This window comes from Manacus vitellinus, unplaced genomic scaffold (assembly GCF_001715985.3).
Source record: "Manacus vitellinus isolate BGI_N305 unplaced genomic scaffold, ASM171598v3 scaffold_60_pilon, whole genome shotgun sequence".
NCBI lineage: Eukaryota > Metazoa > Chordata > Aves > Passeriformes > Pipridae > Manacus > Manacus vitellinus.
This window is the reverse complement of record NW_021940687.1, coordinates 2,446,435-2,463,887: the sequence shown is the minus strand read 5'-3', so window position 1 is coordinate 2,463,887 and position 17,453 is coordinate 2,446,435. Positions and strand designations below refer to the sequence as shown.

The 17,453-nt window shown below is 58.9% G+C and overlaps 2 protein-coding genes across 3 annotated transcripts; one reads left to right on the top strand and one right to left on the bottom strand.

Annotated features, from left to right (window-relative positions):
• Nucleotides 1-9,042: 9,042 nt before the first annotated feature.
• MAB21L4 (mab-21 like 4) lies at nucleotides 9,043-13,170 on the top strand. The gene is made up of 5 exons (XM_018083096.2): nucleotides 9,043-9,526; nucleotides 10,559-10,781; nucleotides 11,567-11,720; nucleotides 12,577-12,933; nucleotides 13,078-13,170. Exons 1-5 carry the CDS (start codon nucleotides 9,043-9,045, stop codon nucleotides 13,168-13,170), a joined length of 1,311 nt encoding a protein of 436 aa, XP_017938585.2.
• A 73-nt stretch (nucleotides 13,171-13,243) lies between these two features.
• On the bottom strand, nucleotides 13,244-17,453 carry AGXT (alanine--glyoxylate and serine--pyruvate aminotransferase). 2 transcript variants are annotated; one of them, XM_018083067.2, is made up of 11 exons: nucleotides 17,180-17,453; nucleotides 16,874-17,066; nucleotides 16,483-16,547; nucleotides 16,306-16,406; nucleotides 16,016-16,086; nucleotides 15,601-15,685; nucleotides 15,130-15,225; nucleotides 14,814-14,883; nucleotides 14,618-14,713; nucleotides 14,314-14,442; nucleotides 13,244-13,919 (listed from the first exon to the last, which is right to left on the bottom strand). In XM_018083067.2, exons 1-11 carry the CDS (start codon nucleotides 17,432-17,434, stop codon nucleotides 13,599-13,601), a joined length of 1,482 nt encoding a protein of 493 aa, XP_017938556.2. In that variant the 5' UTR covers nucleotides 17,435-17,453; the 3' UTR covers nucleotides 13,244-13,598. The 2 variants fall into 2 exon arrangements, with proteins under 2 accessions (XP_017938556.2, XP_029819545.1); XM_029963685.1 differs by having other exon boundaries at nucleotides 14,314-14,439.

Genomic DNA, 17,453 nt, shown 5'->3' with positions numbered 1-17,453 from the left:
GTCTACTGCAGAAAAAAAAAAACAAGCAAAACAAACACACCCACCCTACATTTATCATCGGGAAATGGTTTTATTGGGAGAGGCTGAGCTCCCAGGAAAGTGGAAGGCTGCCCCCAGGGAGACCCATCAAAAACACCAATGGTTCTGATTAATTATCAATTAATGATGAGCACTACCTGTGCCACTGTGGGCAAGTGCTGGGGTGAAGGAACCTGCTGGATTGGGGGTGGGGGCCTCAGGGTCCTCTCCCACCTCCTGGTGCCCAACTTGTCCCACGGCAAAAGCATCCAAGGTGCCAGGGTGGATGTGAGGGAAAACCCCCTCCAGCCCCAGAAAAACTGGGGAGGCCCATCACCTACCTCTGGTGCTGGCACAATGTGGGAATCCATTCTCAGCTCCAGAGGTTTTCCATGTTATTCCACACCCCTGCTGTATAAATATCCTCTGCTGTCAGGATTGCGAGGTACACCTGAAAAGGGGCCAAGGAAGAAATTATGTAAAGAGTGAACAACATCAGGACTGGGTGAGGACCAGCCACGGACAGTGCCATGGAAAGTCTGCCTCACTGGGGGCCGTGCTCTGCCATCGGCACAAGGGTGCTCCCAAAATCCTCACCCACGCACTGCTGGCATGGGGATCATCATCTCTCTGTAGTTAAGGACATGAAGGCACAGGGTGAAGGGTGGAGGGCAAAAAGTGGGAAGCAGGGATGCAGCACGCAGGGGCACACTGTGGGGCTCTGGGGCAGCATGGCACCCCTGGCAGCTCCAGGACCTGCTCCCCCTCAGAGTGGCCCAAATGCTGGATTCCAAGACCAGCCTGACCCCTGGGAAACCAGTGCACCACAGCTGGCACCAGTGCTCCAGGACCAAATGCCCCCAAGGCAGGCAGCCCTGGCTAAGCCTCATTGCCGAACCCATAGAGGTGACCCTGTCCCTTTAAAAATCTCTAGGAAGAAAATGTTAAAAGGAAAAGAGAAAAAAAAAAAACGAATTCCAAAATAAATAAACGGCCACATCCGGATTTCTCCCCTGGGACACTAATAAAGGTTTTATGGGTTTGATATGAATTACCCTCCCTGGCCATTCCCCGCTGATCTTCTGGAAGGCATTAGGCTGCACACCCCTGCCCTGGCCCCGGCCCCAGGGGATGCCGTGGGGGGAGGCAGCAGGGGCACTGCCATCCTCCCCACGCAGCCCATCTGTGGCTTGAGGTTGCAACCAAGACCCAACTCTTTTGGGGAGTGACTGGGGGGGTGGTCTTCTGGCTGTCACCATCTGCCACCTTGCACCTGTGAGAGTGAGCCCCACGATCCCAGAAGTTCTATATCCTGGCTCTGCTGGTGCCATGACAGGCCCTGCTGCAAGCTCAGCTTCCAAGGAACACAGGGACATTGTGGCACCAACCTGCCCCTCTGCCATGAGCATCCCCACAGGGGCCAACCTAGGCTTCTCACGGTGGGTTTTCCCCTGTGAGAGAGGAAGGGCAGCCATCACAAGCGTGAGGGGAGGATTTTCTTCCAGGCACGCTTCTCACAGAGAAGCATGACAATGCTCCCCCCGTGTCATCCCAGCCCAACTCCCCAGGACATTAAATTGGAAGCAGTAAACTGAGCAGGGAGAACAGCTGTGGGCCCCAGATGCAGACATTTCCTCTGGGCCCAAAGCTGGAGCTGGTGTGAAGCTGGGCTCTGTGTTGAAAATGCTGGGGGGAGCATGGGGGAAAGCAGCCCTTTCCCCACACCATCTGGCCAAACTCTGTCCTCCACCACCCGCTCCCTCTCCAGAAACAGATGCCCTTTTCCTCCACCTGCCATCACCTTTGTGGTGTCCAGCTCCTTGATGGCCCTCAAAACAGGGCCAGGACCCACCACACCCATCCCAAGGGGGTTGTCAGGCTGTGGAGAGGACTGTGAAGGTCCCAGGGGCATCCAGATGCTCATTCCAGCTCCCCCGGCACCCGCAGCCAGGAATGCTCCTCAGCGAATCACCCCATCATAGGTCCCAGAGTGCTTGGACTTGGTACTCCCTCCCAGACTCCAGAAGCACCCAACAAGAGGGTTGAGAAGGCCAGTTGGCACCAGGCATGCTATGGGACCAGCTCCCCATTGCAAAGCCGTGCCAGAGGGAGAGGTGGATGCTGCCTCCAGAAGCGAGGGACAGAGGCAGAGATCCTTCTGGTGGCCCCAAGCCTGTCTCTACTTGGCATCACAGTTTCAGGGTTGCCCCAAATACACAGGCAGTTGACCCGGGTTCCTCCCAGCTGCCTCTCACAGGTCTGTGGTTGCCCACTGCCTCTCACAAAAGGCAGTCCTAGAAAACCAGTGGAAAAGAGCACACAACACAACCCACCCTCCATTCCAGCCAGACTCTCTGCTTGGGGGACAGGACGTGTGGAAGGGACCTGGGGAGCTATTAATGATCCAGAGTGCATTCAGCATGGATGCTTTAGGACGGAGGGGGCTGCAGGTCAGCACATGGTTTGGATTTGGCTCTTCCCTCCTTTCCAGCTAGTTGGGCCAAACCCAGAGAGTGTTCCCTGTGGATGCTGAACACATGTGCTGCACAAGCATCACCTCCCATGGGGAGAACTGGTCCCAGGAACCCCCTACCCAGGGTGGGAGAGGCAGCCAGGTAGCCCAGGGAGGTGTGTGAGAGTTTGAGGGGAGCTGACATTTAATGAAAGTGTTTGAACCTTTTATTTGGCCCAGGCTCAAAGAATGCAGCAACACAGATTGCACACACAGATGTGGGTGGTGGGAAGGGGCTGGAGAGCAGCCAGGAGGATGGAGGTTACTGCAACACCCAGCTCCCGCTCCCTGTGCAGTGCCTGAGCCCCCACGATGCCTGCTTCTGCTCTACAAGGCTGTGGGAACAGGGGGTACCCCTGCCCCTCTGCCATCCCTTCTCCTTCCCCTGCCACCCTGGGACCCCTCCCGAACCACACGGCCTAGGCATCTGGTGGCCATGTGTCATCTAAGCTACTGTGGCAGGGACATCCCTGGGTGGCAGTTGTGTCTCCTAACTTGCCCCAGCCAGAGGAGCCCCAGAGCGAGCAGAAGGACATGGGACTGGGAGGCTCCAGGTGCTGTTCCCCTGGGGAGCACCAGTTCAGGGCTGCTCGGTGGTGCTGGTTGGACACGGTGCCACCAGGACACGACACAGCTGTGGCTCTGCTGGCATCTGCTGACACCAGTGTAAACAGGGAGGTGGGACCATTGAGATGGACACAAATCCTATTCCCCAGGGGGAATTCCCTGGTCCAAGGCTCTCACCCCAGCACTGCAAAGGCAAGCTTTTGAAATGCTGAGGGTGCTGCCACCTCCGGAGGGTACTATAGGGGGGTACTCCAGCCACCCCATAGCACCAGGGGTCACCCTACCAGCTCAGCTGCCATCCTTCCAACACTGGCCTCACCATGCAGGTCAGGACAAAACACTTCATCCAGGGATATCTCCTGCTCCTGATGCAGTCCTAGTGCAGGGGAACAGTGCTGAAACCAGGACATGAGGCTGAAACCAGTGCTTGGTGAGGTGCCATCCCTGGCTCTGACTCCTGCAGCAGGCAGCTGGGTTGATGCAAGCGAAAGCCACCCGTTACCATGGGACCACATTAATGAAGACTTCAAAGTTCTTGTGAACTTGTGTCGGCGAGTCCAGCCCCCCACAGGGCTGGGGCTGGCCATGAGCACCTCCAGCATTGCAGCGGGGCATCGGAAAGCAACACCGGGTTTCCCAATCCAGCTGAAAGCTCCTCGGATGTTCTGCTGCTTTGATTATTTGACAGACCATGTTTTTTAAATTATTCTTGTATAAATATTTACGCATTTTTACAAGAACCATGCTTTGAGCAACAGGCCATGGCAGATGAAGGGCCATAGGGGAGGGGGCTGGATGCTGGATTGCTCCATTCCAGCTCCACAGGTCAGCTGGGGGTTGAGCAGGGGATTGAGTAGGACAGGCAGGGACCAGGGACCAGGGACTGCAGGGACGAAGAGCTGCACCCATGCCTGGGGCCCTGGGGCATGCATGCTAGGTGTTGACAGCCCCCTGAACCAAAGGTTGCTGTGATCCTGTCCCTTTCCCTCACTGCTCCAGCATTCCCCTCCCCAGGGAGCAGAACCCAGTCAAGCAGTGGGCTGGCCAGAAGCCAGACTGCCTGCTACAGGGGATACATTGCTGGCCAGTGCTGGGAGACCCATGCAGCCCCACATGCCTCCCTGGTCTCATCTCTGGTGAGGTCCAAAAACCACTTTTCGGCAGACACCTTGAGCAAGGAAAGCCTCACTGGGCAGCAAAGACTGTTGGCAGGATGGAGGCCACTCCTTTGTTCCTCACTCCCACTTCGGTACCGCACCCCAGCCCAGCCCTTGCACCCCAGCCCAGGTGAGGGAGAGGGCAGTGGATGCTGGGAACCACTGAGGGTGCTCCAGGAGAGAAGGGGATGGGGTGGAAGGGCTCTGGGGGCTGCACCAGCCCCCATATCTGCCCCCAAAGCCCCCAGTCTCCAGGGACAGTGCCTGCAGCAACAATTCCCACTGTGGTGGGGACCTTCCGGGCCAGCCCCGATCCGCTCCCCAGAACAGTTGCTGTGGATTTTGGGAAGGATGAGGGTGAGCTCCCCCCCTCCCCCACCCACAGATGTGATCCACAACCCAGCCTCGTGTTTTCCGCCGAGCTCAGCAGAAATTCACACAGAAGGTCAGTGACCAGAGAAAGGAACGATCCATCATTAAATAAATTGTTTTCATTTCCCAGGATAAAGAAGAGGAAAAGGGGAGGAGGGGAGAAGTTGTTGGACCTGGACTGGAAAATAAAAGCGCACAAGGCAGGAAAACCGCCCCCTGCACTCCCTGCCGAGAGCAGCCCCGGCTCCTTCCCTGCGCCCTCGCAGGGTTTTTTACAGCCAAAGCTCTTAATGTGATTATAATAATTATTTCTTTCCTAGCAATTTTTTCCCCTTTTTTTTTTTTTTTTTTTTTTTAAATAAACAGCCTCTTTTGAAATGTCACTGGGGGAAGCCAAGACTCCAGCTGAGCCCTGGCCTGGGGGAAGGAGCAGGGGCAGGGGGAGCGTGCGAACGTGTGCTGGTGCATGCAGGCAAGCACGTGTGTGCAGGAGTGCGCGGACGCCCAGGGGGGCACCCTGCAGGGGGACACCCCACAGGAGCACGCAAGCACAACTGGAGCAGTGCCCCAGGGACAAACAGATGGGGGATTTGGGGGATTCTTCTCCATTCCTCTCAGTCTGGGTGCCCCATTGAACCCCCCCCCCGCCTCACACCCCTCACCTCCTCCCACCCCTCTGTGTGGTTCCCCCCAGCCCTGGGGCCAAGCTTTGAAATCTGTTGAAAAGAGACCCTTTTTGCCAAAATAAACAGCCTGTCATGTTAAATTACTCTCTCTTCCTCTCTGCCTTCCCTGCCTTTGTCCCCCCTCCCCATCCCAGCCATTTTGCTGGGGGCCATGCCACTCTGGGGGGCTTCTGGGGTGCAGAAGTGCTGACATTGGTGTGGAGCCAGTGTGTAGGGGTAGAGCATCACCTACCCTCTGCATCCCAGTGTCCCTGTCCTCTGTCAGTTCCTCAGCCCCCCAGTGTCTTTCTGCTAGGTGACAATGGCATCTTGCAGGGTCCAGGGTGCAGCAGTGTTCTACAGAGAGGTGAGCTGGGTGAGGGACACTGGAGGCTCGTTGCAGCCCCTCGCCCACCCCTGCAACGCCTAGTGCTCCCATGCCCCGGGGTTTTCTCCTCTCTCTTGCTTGCCCTTGCTCTTATTTTTGGGTTGTTTTCTCTGTCCTGTTTCTAACAGAAAAAATTCACAGAACCATAAAATGCCGAGATGGAAAAGGAGCAATTAGCTCATTCAGCCCGGACTCTCTGCCAGTACCAGGGCACTTGCAGCCAGCCTCTGGTGACTCGTCCAGGCAGGGCACTGCACACTCCAGCCATGTATTCCATGGCCTCACCGACCTTCTCACTAGGAATTTTTTCCCCAGCGTCTTGCCTCCCATGGAGTTGTGCTCAATTTGGGCTGATGGCGGGGTTGAGGGTCCTGGCACTGTCCTGACCATCCAGCTGTGTGCCACGCCTGCTCTGTAGCTCACTCCATGTGGCATGGCTCCAGCCAGGGCTCACCCACCCATCCATGCAGGATGGAGTTACTGCTGTCCCCCAGCACCTGATCTGCATCATTCCCTCCCCATGCCAGCTCTGCTCCCTCCTGCCCAGAGTTCTGGCAGAACCTCCAGCTGCTCCCACCTCTCCTGGCTGCCAGTTGTGTCTCCAGATGTGCCACCACCTAGCATCACTCTTCCTTCTCTGACTGTGCCTGGCAGCAGCCAGGAAGCTGCTCCTCCAGGGTCTGCCCCTGGCCCCTTACCTGCAGGGGAGAGGAAGGAATGGGAAGAGGAGAGGAAGAGGTAGAGGAAGGGGAAAGGAGAAAGAGGAAGGGTGAAGAAGGGGAAGGGGGAAAAAGAGGAAGGAAGAAGGAGGAAGGAAAAGGTGGAGAGGAAAGGAGGAAGGGGGATAGGGGAAAGGACAAAGGGGAAAAGCGCTGGCCTGCAGGAAGGGGCAGAAGGCAGCATTTTGCAGCACCAACCTCTTGATTGTGGCATGTAGAGGTCCAAAAAGTGCAAGTGCCAAAGGCAGTGATGAGCCGAGATTACATCACACTCACTCCTCCTGGCATCAGAACTCTAGCAGTGATGGGAACAGGGTCACACTGTGGGGTCAGCCAGCACCGTTGCCAAGAGGGTATGGTTACCCTACTAGCACCAAGACATCTGGGGGGACATACACGTCTCCCTGCCCTGACCAGCCTTATCTTCCTATAGTGCCATGGCTGCTCTCAGTCCAGCTTCTGCATGATCCCCATGGCCTCCTCCAGCATCCCAGCCAGGCACTGACAGAAGGAATGTCCTGGCTGCTGCCACAGCAGGGACTCCACCCATGACAAAATGATGCTCCTAGGGCAACCCTGCCAGCAGTGAACTGCCACCCACCACCCACAGAAAAGTGGTGGCCTGCATCTCTCTGCCTTCTTTTTTCCCATACCAGTGCATGGAGCAGTCATCTTTCTTGCCTGGCTCGGGTTCAGCATCCTTCAGGATAAGCCCAGACCACTCTGATGGGGAGGGTGAAGCCCACAGGAGCCCCACTTTGGCAGCAGGGAGTCTGTCACTTTTGTTCCCTCTCTGGGATGCCAGCCAGCTTGTCTTTCCCACATGACAGAAGAGGGTAAAGAACAATCTGCACACTCAGACCTGGTTGGGACAACCATTAGTGTGGGGGACTGAGTATCCCCTGCTCAGGTCAGGTGAAACCTGGAGTGCAGGGCTCAGGTAAGGAGACTCAGAGCCTGTCATCCATTGTCAGGCTTTTAAAATCTGGCTGAGGCTTCCCAGCCCTGAGCACCCCCAGCCTTCCAGTACTGAGAAGCCCAGTGCTGGCTACTGTTCATCTCCACAGCTCGAACTGCAGGTGCTCAGAGATGCTCTGCAGGTGAGAGCTCTGAGCCTTGTGCTCTCCAGGGACGCAGACAGAGCTCCTTCAGTCAGCTGGCAGAAGGATAGATGGCCGTGAGGGACAGACCCCTACCTTCAGGTCCGCTCCTCAGTCACAGGGGACTGAAGGAGGCACACGGAGAACTGGAAAAAACCCTGGGGAGATCCAGAAACCTCATCCGGGCTCTATAAAAGGGTAAGCCTGAGCCGCAGGAGGTGGGAGGCCCAGCCATGCGGCCATTGCATTGCTCACCTCCCCTACCCCAGTAAGGCGGGTTTCCCATGCTCGGCTCGGGCTCCTTATGCCACAGGGGCCCCCTGCTTGCCACGGAGCCTTCCCACTCCCCCAATCCCCTTCCCTACTCTGACCCAAGGGCAGGATCAGTTATGCAGGGAAACCTGGACGGCTGATGAACCACGCGTGGTTCATGCTAGGAGGCGGCCTTCCACCATTAATCATTTACAGCTCCTGCTTTCGCCGGAGGAAGCCCCGAAAGGTCGGGCAAAGGGCACGGCGATGTCAAAGAGAGCCCAACGTGCCCGAAATTCACCGCTCCCGGAGATCTGTGGAGATGGAGGGGGGGGTGGGCGCGGCTGGAGAGGGTACGGCCAGTCCCTGCCGGCATTCCTTGAGCGGGGCTTACGGAGCCCGCCGGGCAGCGCTCGGCGTGGCGGAACGGACCGATGGCCCGGGCCAGCCGGGCTGACGGATCCGCACGGCGCTGGGCCCCGCCGCTCCCGCACGCGCACCCGCACGGCGGATCTCTGGGAGTCCAAAGCAACGCTTCCCTCCTCTGTTTCCGGGGGCGATTGGCCCCGCACCCGGCGCAGGAAACCGCGCCCGGGGCAGCGGGCCGGGCCTGCGGGGCGGCCGGGCTCTATCTCGGGGCGGGCGTCTGTGGGTCAGCCCGGCGGCGAGCAGCGCTGGGGGTGCCCGCATCCCGAAAAGCTGGAAGCCTGATGGCGAAGCTGAAGCTGGAAGCCTGATCGTTGACAGCGATGCAACCTGGGCCTGCAGGCTGCTTCTGGCACCGGCCTAGAGGCGGGCACCAGGCTTCACGCAGCCCTCCCGCAGAACCGGCAGCGCTGTGCCAGCTCCAGTGGCGCATACGGCTTGGGAGCCTGGAGATGGCAGCCCGGGCCAGCGGGCAAAACTGTTCTGGCCAGGGCGTCGAGGGCAGGTGGGTTCGCCTTCACCTGGCACTGGCTGTGAGGGGATGCTGCCGGCACGCAGCCTCTGTCAAGAGAAGTGTGGGAGACCACAGCCTTATCCTGGCATGTCCCATCAGCTGAGCGCTCGCTGTCACCCTTCTGGAGTGCCGGAGGAGGGCCACGGTGTGACTCAATCCCCCACCCTGGGTCTGCCCCAGTGGGACATGCTGCTCCCAGTACCTCTCCCTGGGAGTCACCCAGCACTGGTGCTTGTCAACGCCCAGCTGTGGCTTCCCTCCACCCTCCCCACGAGGGCACACAGCTCTACCCTCCCTGCCCACGTATTTTTACTCCTGCTCAGAGCAGGCTCACAACGGCAGCAGAGCTGCCATGGAAGCCAACACTTCCCTCTGGCACAGCTACCTCGGGGTGATCGTGTCCCGCGAGAGGGAGCGGCTGGAGAATTTCCAGCGGGCTGAGGACATCCTGCTGACACTGTTGGAGGGTGTCCATGCCAGGGAGCCCCGCTTCCTTGTGGACTATGCCCGGAACCTGGAAGCCTTAGAGTTCGCTCTCTGTGCCTCTGAGGATGCTGTCACTGTAGAGATGCCCCTGCGGATCGACGGCGATACCCTGCAGCTGTTGGCATGCCAGCCCAGAGACACCCCAGGAGGGCACCCTCCAGGGCTGAGCACCTGCTATCTGGAAGTGCCCTCTCCAGGGACCGATTTGGAGGACTGGATCAGTGTCGTGGGTGCCGTGGAGCACGGAGATGGTGCGAGGTGTCTGGTTCCGGGCAAAGTCCTCCAGCACCTGAAAGAGCTCCTTGTTTCAGCCATCGTGCACTGCCAACGCTGCTTCCTGCTTCAGCCAGGTGCGTATGCTGGCGGGGCATTTCCCAGCCGGGAGCTGCCTCCAGCACAGCTGGCAAGCCCAGCTTGGCAGTGGTCCCTTTGCAAGCACGCTGGGACGTAGATCCCTGGGTGCGTGACCCACTGAAAGCCTGCATGAGCAGGTGAGTGACCACCCTGCTGTGTGCTGGGATAGCCTTTGTCCTCAGCTAAGGAAGAGGAGATGCAAACTACTCCCTGCCATCCCATGGCAGCAGAGTCATCCTCAGGCATCTCCACCTGGGGCTGATGCCACGCTCCTTGGTGGGTGAAGGGTTCACCCAGCTCTGCTTGGCTCTCCCTAATCATGTTCTCCTCCTGCCTCCTGGCCTCCGAGTGCCCCCTGCTCCCTGGAGGAGGCTGTTTGGAGGGTGAGCTGGGAGTGCATCAGAGCTGTACCAAGACCTTGATGCACGGGTCTGACCCTGTGAACACACAGGCCTCGGCTGGCACCAGCATCCCCAGGAAAGACATGGTGGGAAGGGACCCTGGGAATGCCCGTAATGGTTCTGTCAGCTTCTTCATGCTCCAAAGGTGCTTCTTGAAGTAAAGCTCAGTCCTGATGAGAAGGTGATGCGAGAGGACCAGCGGGTCTGGAGGTCTCCTAACCCAGCCCCAGCAAGCCCACCATTCCCTCCTTCCTCCACAGCCAAGACAGAGACCTTCATCTTCCTCTACTCCCACAGCCTGAGACCTTTTCTGGTCCATTTTTCTTGGACCACATTGTTTTGCTTGGCAGTGTTCAGCCACCCAGAAGCATAGCCTGAATTGGCTGCTCGAGACTTCCTGCTGTGCCTGACCTTAAGCCCTACTGGAGCAATGCTCCTTCCCATGAACCACCCCAGCATGGCTGGGAGAGGGGTTTTAGCTGGGAAATCATGGCCAAACTGCAGCACTGGAAAGGGAGGAGTCGAGTGGGGTGGGACGGGGTCACAGGCGTTGCAGCGCATACCTGGTTCAGCCTGCGGGACCGGCTGCGTTAACCTCCTCACTACTGCCAAACCCTCCACATCTAGGTGACGTCAGCGCCGAAAACCTGCAGGAAGATGCCATGGAGCTCTCCCTGCTGATCCGTGGCGGCTGGAAGAACATTCGCTTTGACATTGTTCCGGTGGTGAGGAGGCAGCAGGAGCCGCTCCAGCTCCAGGGGAGGCAGATTGACAGGGGTTTCCCTGAAGGCAGCCTCCAGAGGGCCACAGAAGAGGCCCACTTTGTCCCTGCCTCTCCCCACTGCTGGAGGTGAGTGGCTTGGCTGCATGCATGGTGGTGTGGTCCTGCACCAGCGATCCCCCCTGGCTGGCAACACTGCTGGGTGTAAGCAAAAAGAGGATAGGAAAGGGTGGGGACATGTCAGCAGAGGTTGAAGTCACCTCCTCATGATGCCCAAACCCGCTTCCTGGTGTTGGCAAAAAGCCTCAGCCAAATTTCAGGCAGCTCAAGGAAAGAGGGTGAATGCAACTGAAGGAGCCCCCTGAAATTATTTGCAGGAGCTGAACCCTGACCATGTGGAGGGTGGCAGCTCTCAGATCCCTGCTTGGGCTTCAGAAACAAGCCTAGGCATCTGGCAGCAGCAGGGTGATGAGGTGCCTCCCAGGGCAGGCTGCAGGAGAGAACGGGGCTGGAGTGACATGTATCTCCCCTGCCACCACAGCTACCCAGCCCCGTGGAGGGGTTGAGTGGCTGGCTGGACCGGTCCAGGCTTATTTTGGGCACAGTGTGGTCCAGCTGGACATTTGACCCCTCCTTGGGGACCAAAGCAGCCTCCCCTCTGAGGCAGCCTGCAGCCCTCTCCACTGTATGTAGGGGAGCACAACCCTACTTCGCTCCACTCTTGTTCTGCCCGGGAAGAAGCTGCTCAGCAGCATTCCCATCTCACTCCAAACCTCCCAAGTTCTGCTTTGCCAGAGGTGAGTGCAGGAGGTGGATCCAAGATGGTACCAAGTCACTGCAGGTACACTCTCCCCACCCTGGGAGGGTGCACATCTCTAACCTCCCTCTCACCAGACTCCACTTTCTCCCTCCAGATCCTCCGCTCACCTCCCCATCCTGAGGCTGCTGCACGCAGTGGACACCCTGAAGGGACCCCGTCTGGACAGCCTTCGCCTGCTCGACCAGCTCCGCGACCAGGACTGGGGAGAGGAGGGTGGGAGAAGAGGTCTCACTTTCAACTACCTGAAGGTAGGGAGGTTCTGCTGGTTGGGCCTGTGGCTCTCTGGGCAAGAGAGCCAAGGCTGCTCCCCTGCAGAAGATTCCAATTGACAAGGGTGAGTGCCTGCAGTGCTTTGGGATGTACCAGCCCATGGCTGTGTTTGCAAAAGATGCGTGCTGCTGCTGGCCATGGTCAGAGGGCTCTGGTCCTTCTTCCTTGGATCGAACCAGCAACCTCCAGCCTGAGACACTCGATGCATTCAGAGCTCGGGCTCTGTGTTGACACACTAGGTGTCCTCTGGCACAGGCTGCCTGTGTCTGCTGGGGATGGCTTCACTGTGCTGCCGTGCTGCAAATTGTCTCATACCCTGGTGTGGTGGGAGGTGACCGTATAGGGCCAAGGGTGGCATTTCTGCTGACAAAAAACCTCTCCCCACCCAACCTGTTTTCAGCACTCTGGACCTATGCTGACTGGTGATACTGGTCAGGAAAGGGGCCATGCTGGGGACAGCACCTGGTGGCACAATCTGGGTGTGTCCTCTTCCTTGTGACAGCTCTCTGGGCCCTGGGTAGAGAAGTGTTTTCTGCTGAGAATGGCTCCAGCTCCAAGTAACCCAAATCCTGTGTGTTTTGCTTTATGTTGCATTCTTTGATGTGTTGGCTATTTTTTTTTTTTTTGATTGGTTGGTTGTCTGGTTGGGTTTTTTTAAAGAAAAAGGGTACAGTATGCATCTGACCTTCAGAAAAGCATCTTTTGCTCCAAAGCCGGACATGATTCGTTTCCCACAGTCAGTTGTGATGAGTGACGTGCAGGCGTGACGGTTTGGCCTTTGTGGAAATTCAGGCCTATGTGCCTGTTCCTGGGTTCTTCCCTCCCTCCCCACAGATGGTGCTGCTGTGGAGCACAGAGCTCTTTCCCTCCCTGGAGGACTGGCAGGACCTGGAGGGCTCTGTCTACAGGCTCTTGGTGATCCTTCTCCGCTGCCTGGCCATCCGGCACCTGCCCCATTTTCTGAACCCAGAGGAGAACCTCTTCCAAGGAGCAGCCATGGACCTTGCCTCCCTCTACCATAAAGTAGAGAGCTTTGCCCGGGACCCCCGACGCTTCCTCCGTTTCCATTTTGGCCACCCTGCACGCACTGACAGCTGGAAGGCAGACCCCAGCACCCGAGCTCTCCTGCAGCTCCCCGGCGAGGATGGGTCTTATTGGGACACAGCCTACTTTGACATCCTGCTCAACCAGGTAACCCCAGGCCTCCAGCTGGTCTTGCAAGGCATCCCCAGAAACCATCTGGGCTGGGCAGCTGGGGATGTGCTGGAATTGGCCCCCCGGAGCCCTCTGGCCCCTGGCAGCCTCTCTCCTCACTTTCTACCTGCTTCCACTTAGTTTCAGGTGTACCGGATCCAGGACAGTGCGCGCCGCTCAGCAATGTCCCAGCTCCTCTCCAAGATCCGGCAAGAAATTCCGCAGCAGAGCTGAGTGGAGCCCCGCTGCCACCCCACTGGGGTGTCTCAAAACTCTGGGGGGGTGCAAGGAGAGCCAGGTGCAAGGGTCCTGGGAGCAGCACGCTGCCACGTCACTTTATTGAGGAAAAGTTGTTCCAGGGAGAGAGCTCATTTCTGCTGTGGCTGGGGGGTTGCACAGCCTCTTGGCTGCCCTTGTAGAGCTGGGCACCGGGTGTTTCACCCCAGGGTACAGAATCTGGGGGGAATGGCTGGCATCCTGCACTGCAGAGCTCTGGTGCAGGGGCAGCTGAGGTTGGTGGTGGTGGGAGGGGAAAGGACCTATGGTCAGATTCTGCATCCAGCCCTCGTGTCAGCTTGCCGAGGGGCTGCCATGCCCTGATGAAGGGGAAGAGCTGGGGGACCAGGCCACTGGGATGATGGGAGAAGGGGTTTTGAAACGTCTCATGTCTGTTGAGTGCAGCTCTCTCCTCCGTGTCCCCTGCTATTCCAACTTCTCCTTTCCCACTCCTGCCTGGCTTGCTGGGTGTTGCCGTGTCTCCTGCCAGCATCCCAGGGAGGCAGTGGGGTCCCTCTGCTGCCAGTTGCCTGCAGCCAGGCGCGGAGGGAATTGCTGCACCGCCTCCCCCGGGCCCCCCGGGCAGGTGAGCTCACAGCCTGCTGCGGCGGCAGCTGCCAGAGGGGACGTCTTCGCAGGGCTTCGAAAGCACTCGCGTTCACGTTTTCACCGGTCGAGTTGCAGCCCATGAGGCCGATGCGCAGGACCTGGGAGGAGAAGGGCGAGCGTCTCCCTGCAGCACCCACCTCTGCCTCCGTGTCTCGGCACCGTCTCCCCGCGGCCCGTGGCAGGTTGCAGGGTCCCGTGCGGAGGCGGGGAACACACAACCAGGCATGAGCGGGTGTGCACAGCTCCCTGCCTGCTCTTGCTGTACTTAACACCCGGTTCCGCTAAAGATGTGTCACCCCGCTAATTGTGTGCGTGGTTATTCAATTAGGCGGGTGATTGTGTGTGGTTATGCTGCTATGCATTGCTGCGGGCCATGGGACGTGGGACAAAGCCAGCCACACTCTGTCGATGGCCAGAGAGCCGCAGTGAATCCAGCGAATCATGGGGTTTGGTGCCCAGCCACGGGCAGCAGGAGGGGAGGATTTTGCCCACCTTGTCTACCGTGGGGCCCAGGCCTCCAGTGATCTCCATGGCGTGGTTGTCCATCAGAAAGGCTGTGATGTCCTTCCAGTTGTAGCCCTCAGGCACTCTGACAGTGGTGACGGTGGGAAGTCTCGCCTTCTGGGGAACAGAGAAACTGGGTTCAATCCTGTGGCCCCACCCCCGGTGAGCCCAGCAGACTGCCAGGAGAGAGCACTGATAATGGGGTTGGTTTTTCTCCAGTATCAAAAGCTGTCCAAGCATATCTTGAGATGCGCTGGGCTGTGTCCTCACGCTGCCCCTACCCTGAACCCACCTCCTCCTTCACAAAGAGCTCAAGCCCCAGGCTGAGCAGCCCCTGGCACAGCCTGGCGCAGTTGGCCCGGTGTCGCTCCCAGGAGCTCTCCAGACCCTGCAGGCAGAGAGGAGAGAGAAGGTCTCTGCTGCTGACAGGCATCTCTGGCGCTCACCCGGCGCTGCTGGTGTCCCCCTGCCCACCAGGTGTCACTCACTATCTCTGCCAGCATGGCCAAGCCTTCCCGCAGGCTGAAGAAGCTGTTGATGGGGGCCGTGTGGTGGTACCTGCAAAATTCAAGGGGCACTCAGAGGGGTTCAGCCTGGCTGCAGCAGAGCAGCCATTTGCTTGCAGTATGGGACACAGACGCACAGCATTCTCCCTCTCCATCATTTAGTGCAGAGGGTTGTGACCAGCAGACAGGGTGATGGACAGGCAGGGTCTGAGCCCTGAAGAGCAGGCAGCCCCTGAGCCAGGGTGAAGGCTGGATGGGGGACAGCTGCAGCCATCTGTGACCAGGAGCCTGCCCTCACCTCCGTGGCTCCCCGTCGCAGCCCCAGTAGTTTCCCAGCCAGCCTATATCCAGGTAGAAGGACCGGGGCTTCGTCTTCCTTCTCAGCACCTTCTCCCTGGTGAAGCATAATGCTGGGGAGAGGCTGGACCTTCACCCTACCAGCTCCAAGGTGGGATCAGTCCTGTGGCCCCTAAAGCAAGTGCAGAGATTGGCTCCAGCACCCAGTCGCTGCCCAGAGATGGGTTGGACTCTGCCCAGAGATGGGCTGGACTCTGCCCAGAGATGGGCTGGACTCTGCCCCCACAGCACTGCTGCTGCATGCTCTTCACATGCTGGGCATGCTCTCCACAGCCCTGCTGCTGCATGCTCTTCACATGCTGGGCGTGCTCTCCACAGAGTGGGACTGGAGCAAATGGCTGGCAAAGGAGGGAGGTGACTGCCTCCCCCACCCCCATTGCCTTCCACCCCAGTGGGACTGGGCTGCTCTTACCTGGCTCGCTCACTGAATGAGATGGGGGCACTGCCAGGGGGGCTGTTGAGGACCTTCTGGGACCCTGAGTAGAGGACATCGATCTCTGCCCAAAAAGGAAGGCAACTCCTTAGGGTTCAGACGCTCCCAGTGGGAAAATGCTGAGTACCCTCAGCCCAGCTGTGAGTGGTGGGTGGGAAGCACAAGGATGGCACATGCTACGGATCCTGCTTGTGTTTGGGCTGCTTTGGGGGACCCCCTGGCACTGCTGATGGTCACTTGAGGGGAACAGGCTCTCTTGGCTGCAGCTGGACCAGTTTCTAGTGCTGCTAGCCCAAAATATGGGCAGAGGGGCTGATCCCGCTGCCCCCTCTCCCTGGCCCAGGCATGAACCCCCTTGTCCCATGAGTGCCCATGATGGTACTGTGGCTCTTACCCTGCTGATCCATGAAGATGGGGGCTCCCCCAAGTGATGCCACCGCGTCCACAAGCAGCAGGCAGCCGTGTCTGTGAGAGGACAGAGCTCAGCCTGCTGTCCCTGCCTCCTCCTCTTGCCACCCCTCTGCCTGCAGCCCTAGCACCCTCATCCCCCAGGGGCCACGTGTCTCACTGGCACCAACACCTTCCAGACCCACAGAGCCAGGGAAGAGCGCAGGTCATGTAAATCCCCAGGCCCAACCCCCAGTGGTGACCTTGGGTGACCATGGGTGTCCATCCTGCACTGACCGGTGGCACAGCTCGCCCAGCCCCTCCAGTGGCTGCAGCACACCGGTGGAGGACTCGCCGTGGGTGATGAAGAGCACTGAGGGCTTGTGCTGCACCAGGCCCTGCATGACACAGAGGGAAGGTGACCACACTGGAGGTCAGCTCACGCCCACTGCATTGCATGTGGCCAGCACTCACCTCCTCAATGTCCCGTGGAGTGAAATACTCGCCCGGGGGTTTCAGCAGCTCATAGACATTGGCTCCTGGGAGGAATTTGAGCAGAGAAGAGTGAGGTTTGGGTATATTTCCCACTGGGCAGTCACCTGCTCCACAGGGGAATCTGTCACACGTGAACCAAGAGCGCAACCACTTGCCAGGGTCTGGCATCCTGCCCAGTGGAAAAGCCATAAACCACTCTAGATGGAGGGAACACCTGGAAACAACCTGGACTGCTCTCTGGCTGTGGAAGCCATGTCACTGGTCACTCCCACCAGGATTGGAACAGCAAGCCAGGGCTCACATTTTGGCATCCTGCTTGCAAACCCGGTCCCCTCAGCCCTTCCACGCCATCTGGCTGTCCCCACCATACCCAGCCTCCTGGCAATCTCAGCAGCACGTTGTCCCCAGATGCCGTTGATGGCCACCAGTATGGTGTCACCACACTCGAGCAGGTTGAAGAGGGCGGCCTCCATGGCACAGTGGCCACTGCCGCTGATGGCCAGGGTCAGCTGGTTCTGCGTCTGGAAGGCGTACTGGATGCCTGCCTTGATCTCATCCATCACCTGCGGTGGCAGGGCACTGACCAGCACTGCTATTGCTCTTCTTGCCATTCCAACCCCTCTTAGGGGGGAGAGAGAGGAGGGGAGGGGAAGAAGACTGGGCTGGGGCAGCTCACCTGCAGCATTTCGGGGTGCATGTGGCCCAGGATCTGCCGTCCGCCTGCAGCCCGGATGCGCTGGGGCACGTTGCTGGGCCCTGGCCCGAGCAGCAGCCTCTCTGGCACAACCAGGGGCCGGAGCAGTGCCTGGGGTGGGGGGATGCGGAGCAGGCTGGTGGCCATGGCACGCCGTACTGTCCCCAGGAGCTGAGCTTGGAGGAGAGGAGCAGTGGAGGCTGCCTGAGCAGCAGACAGCACCGCAGCACACTGCATCCCGTGCCAGCGGTGTCCA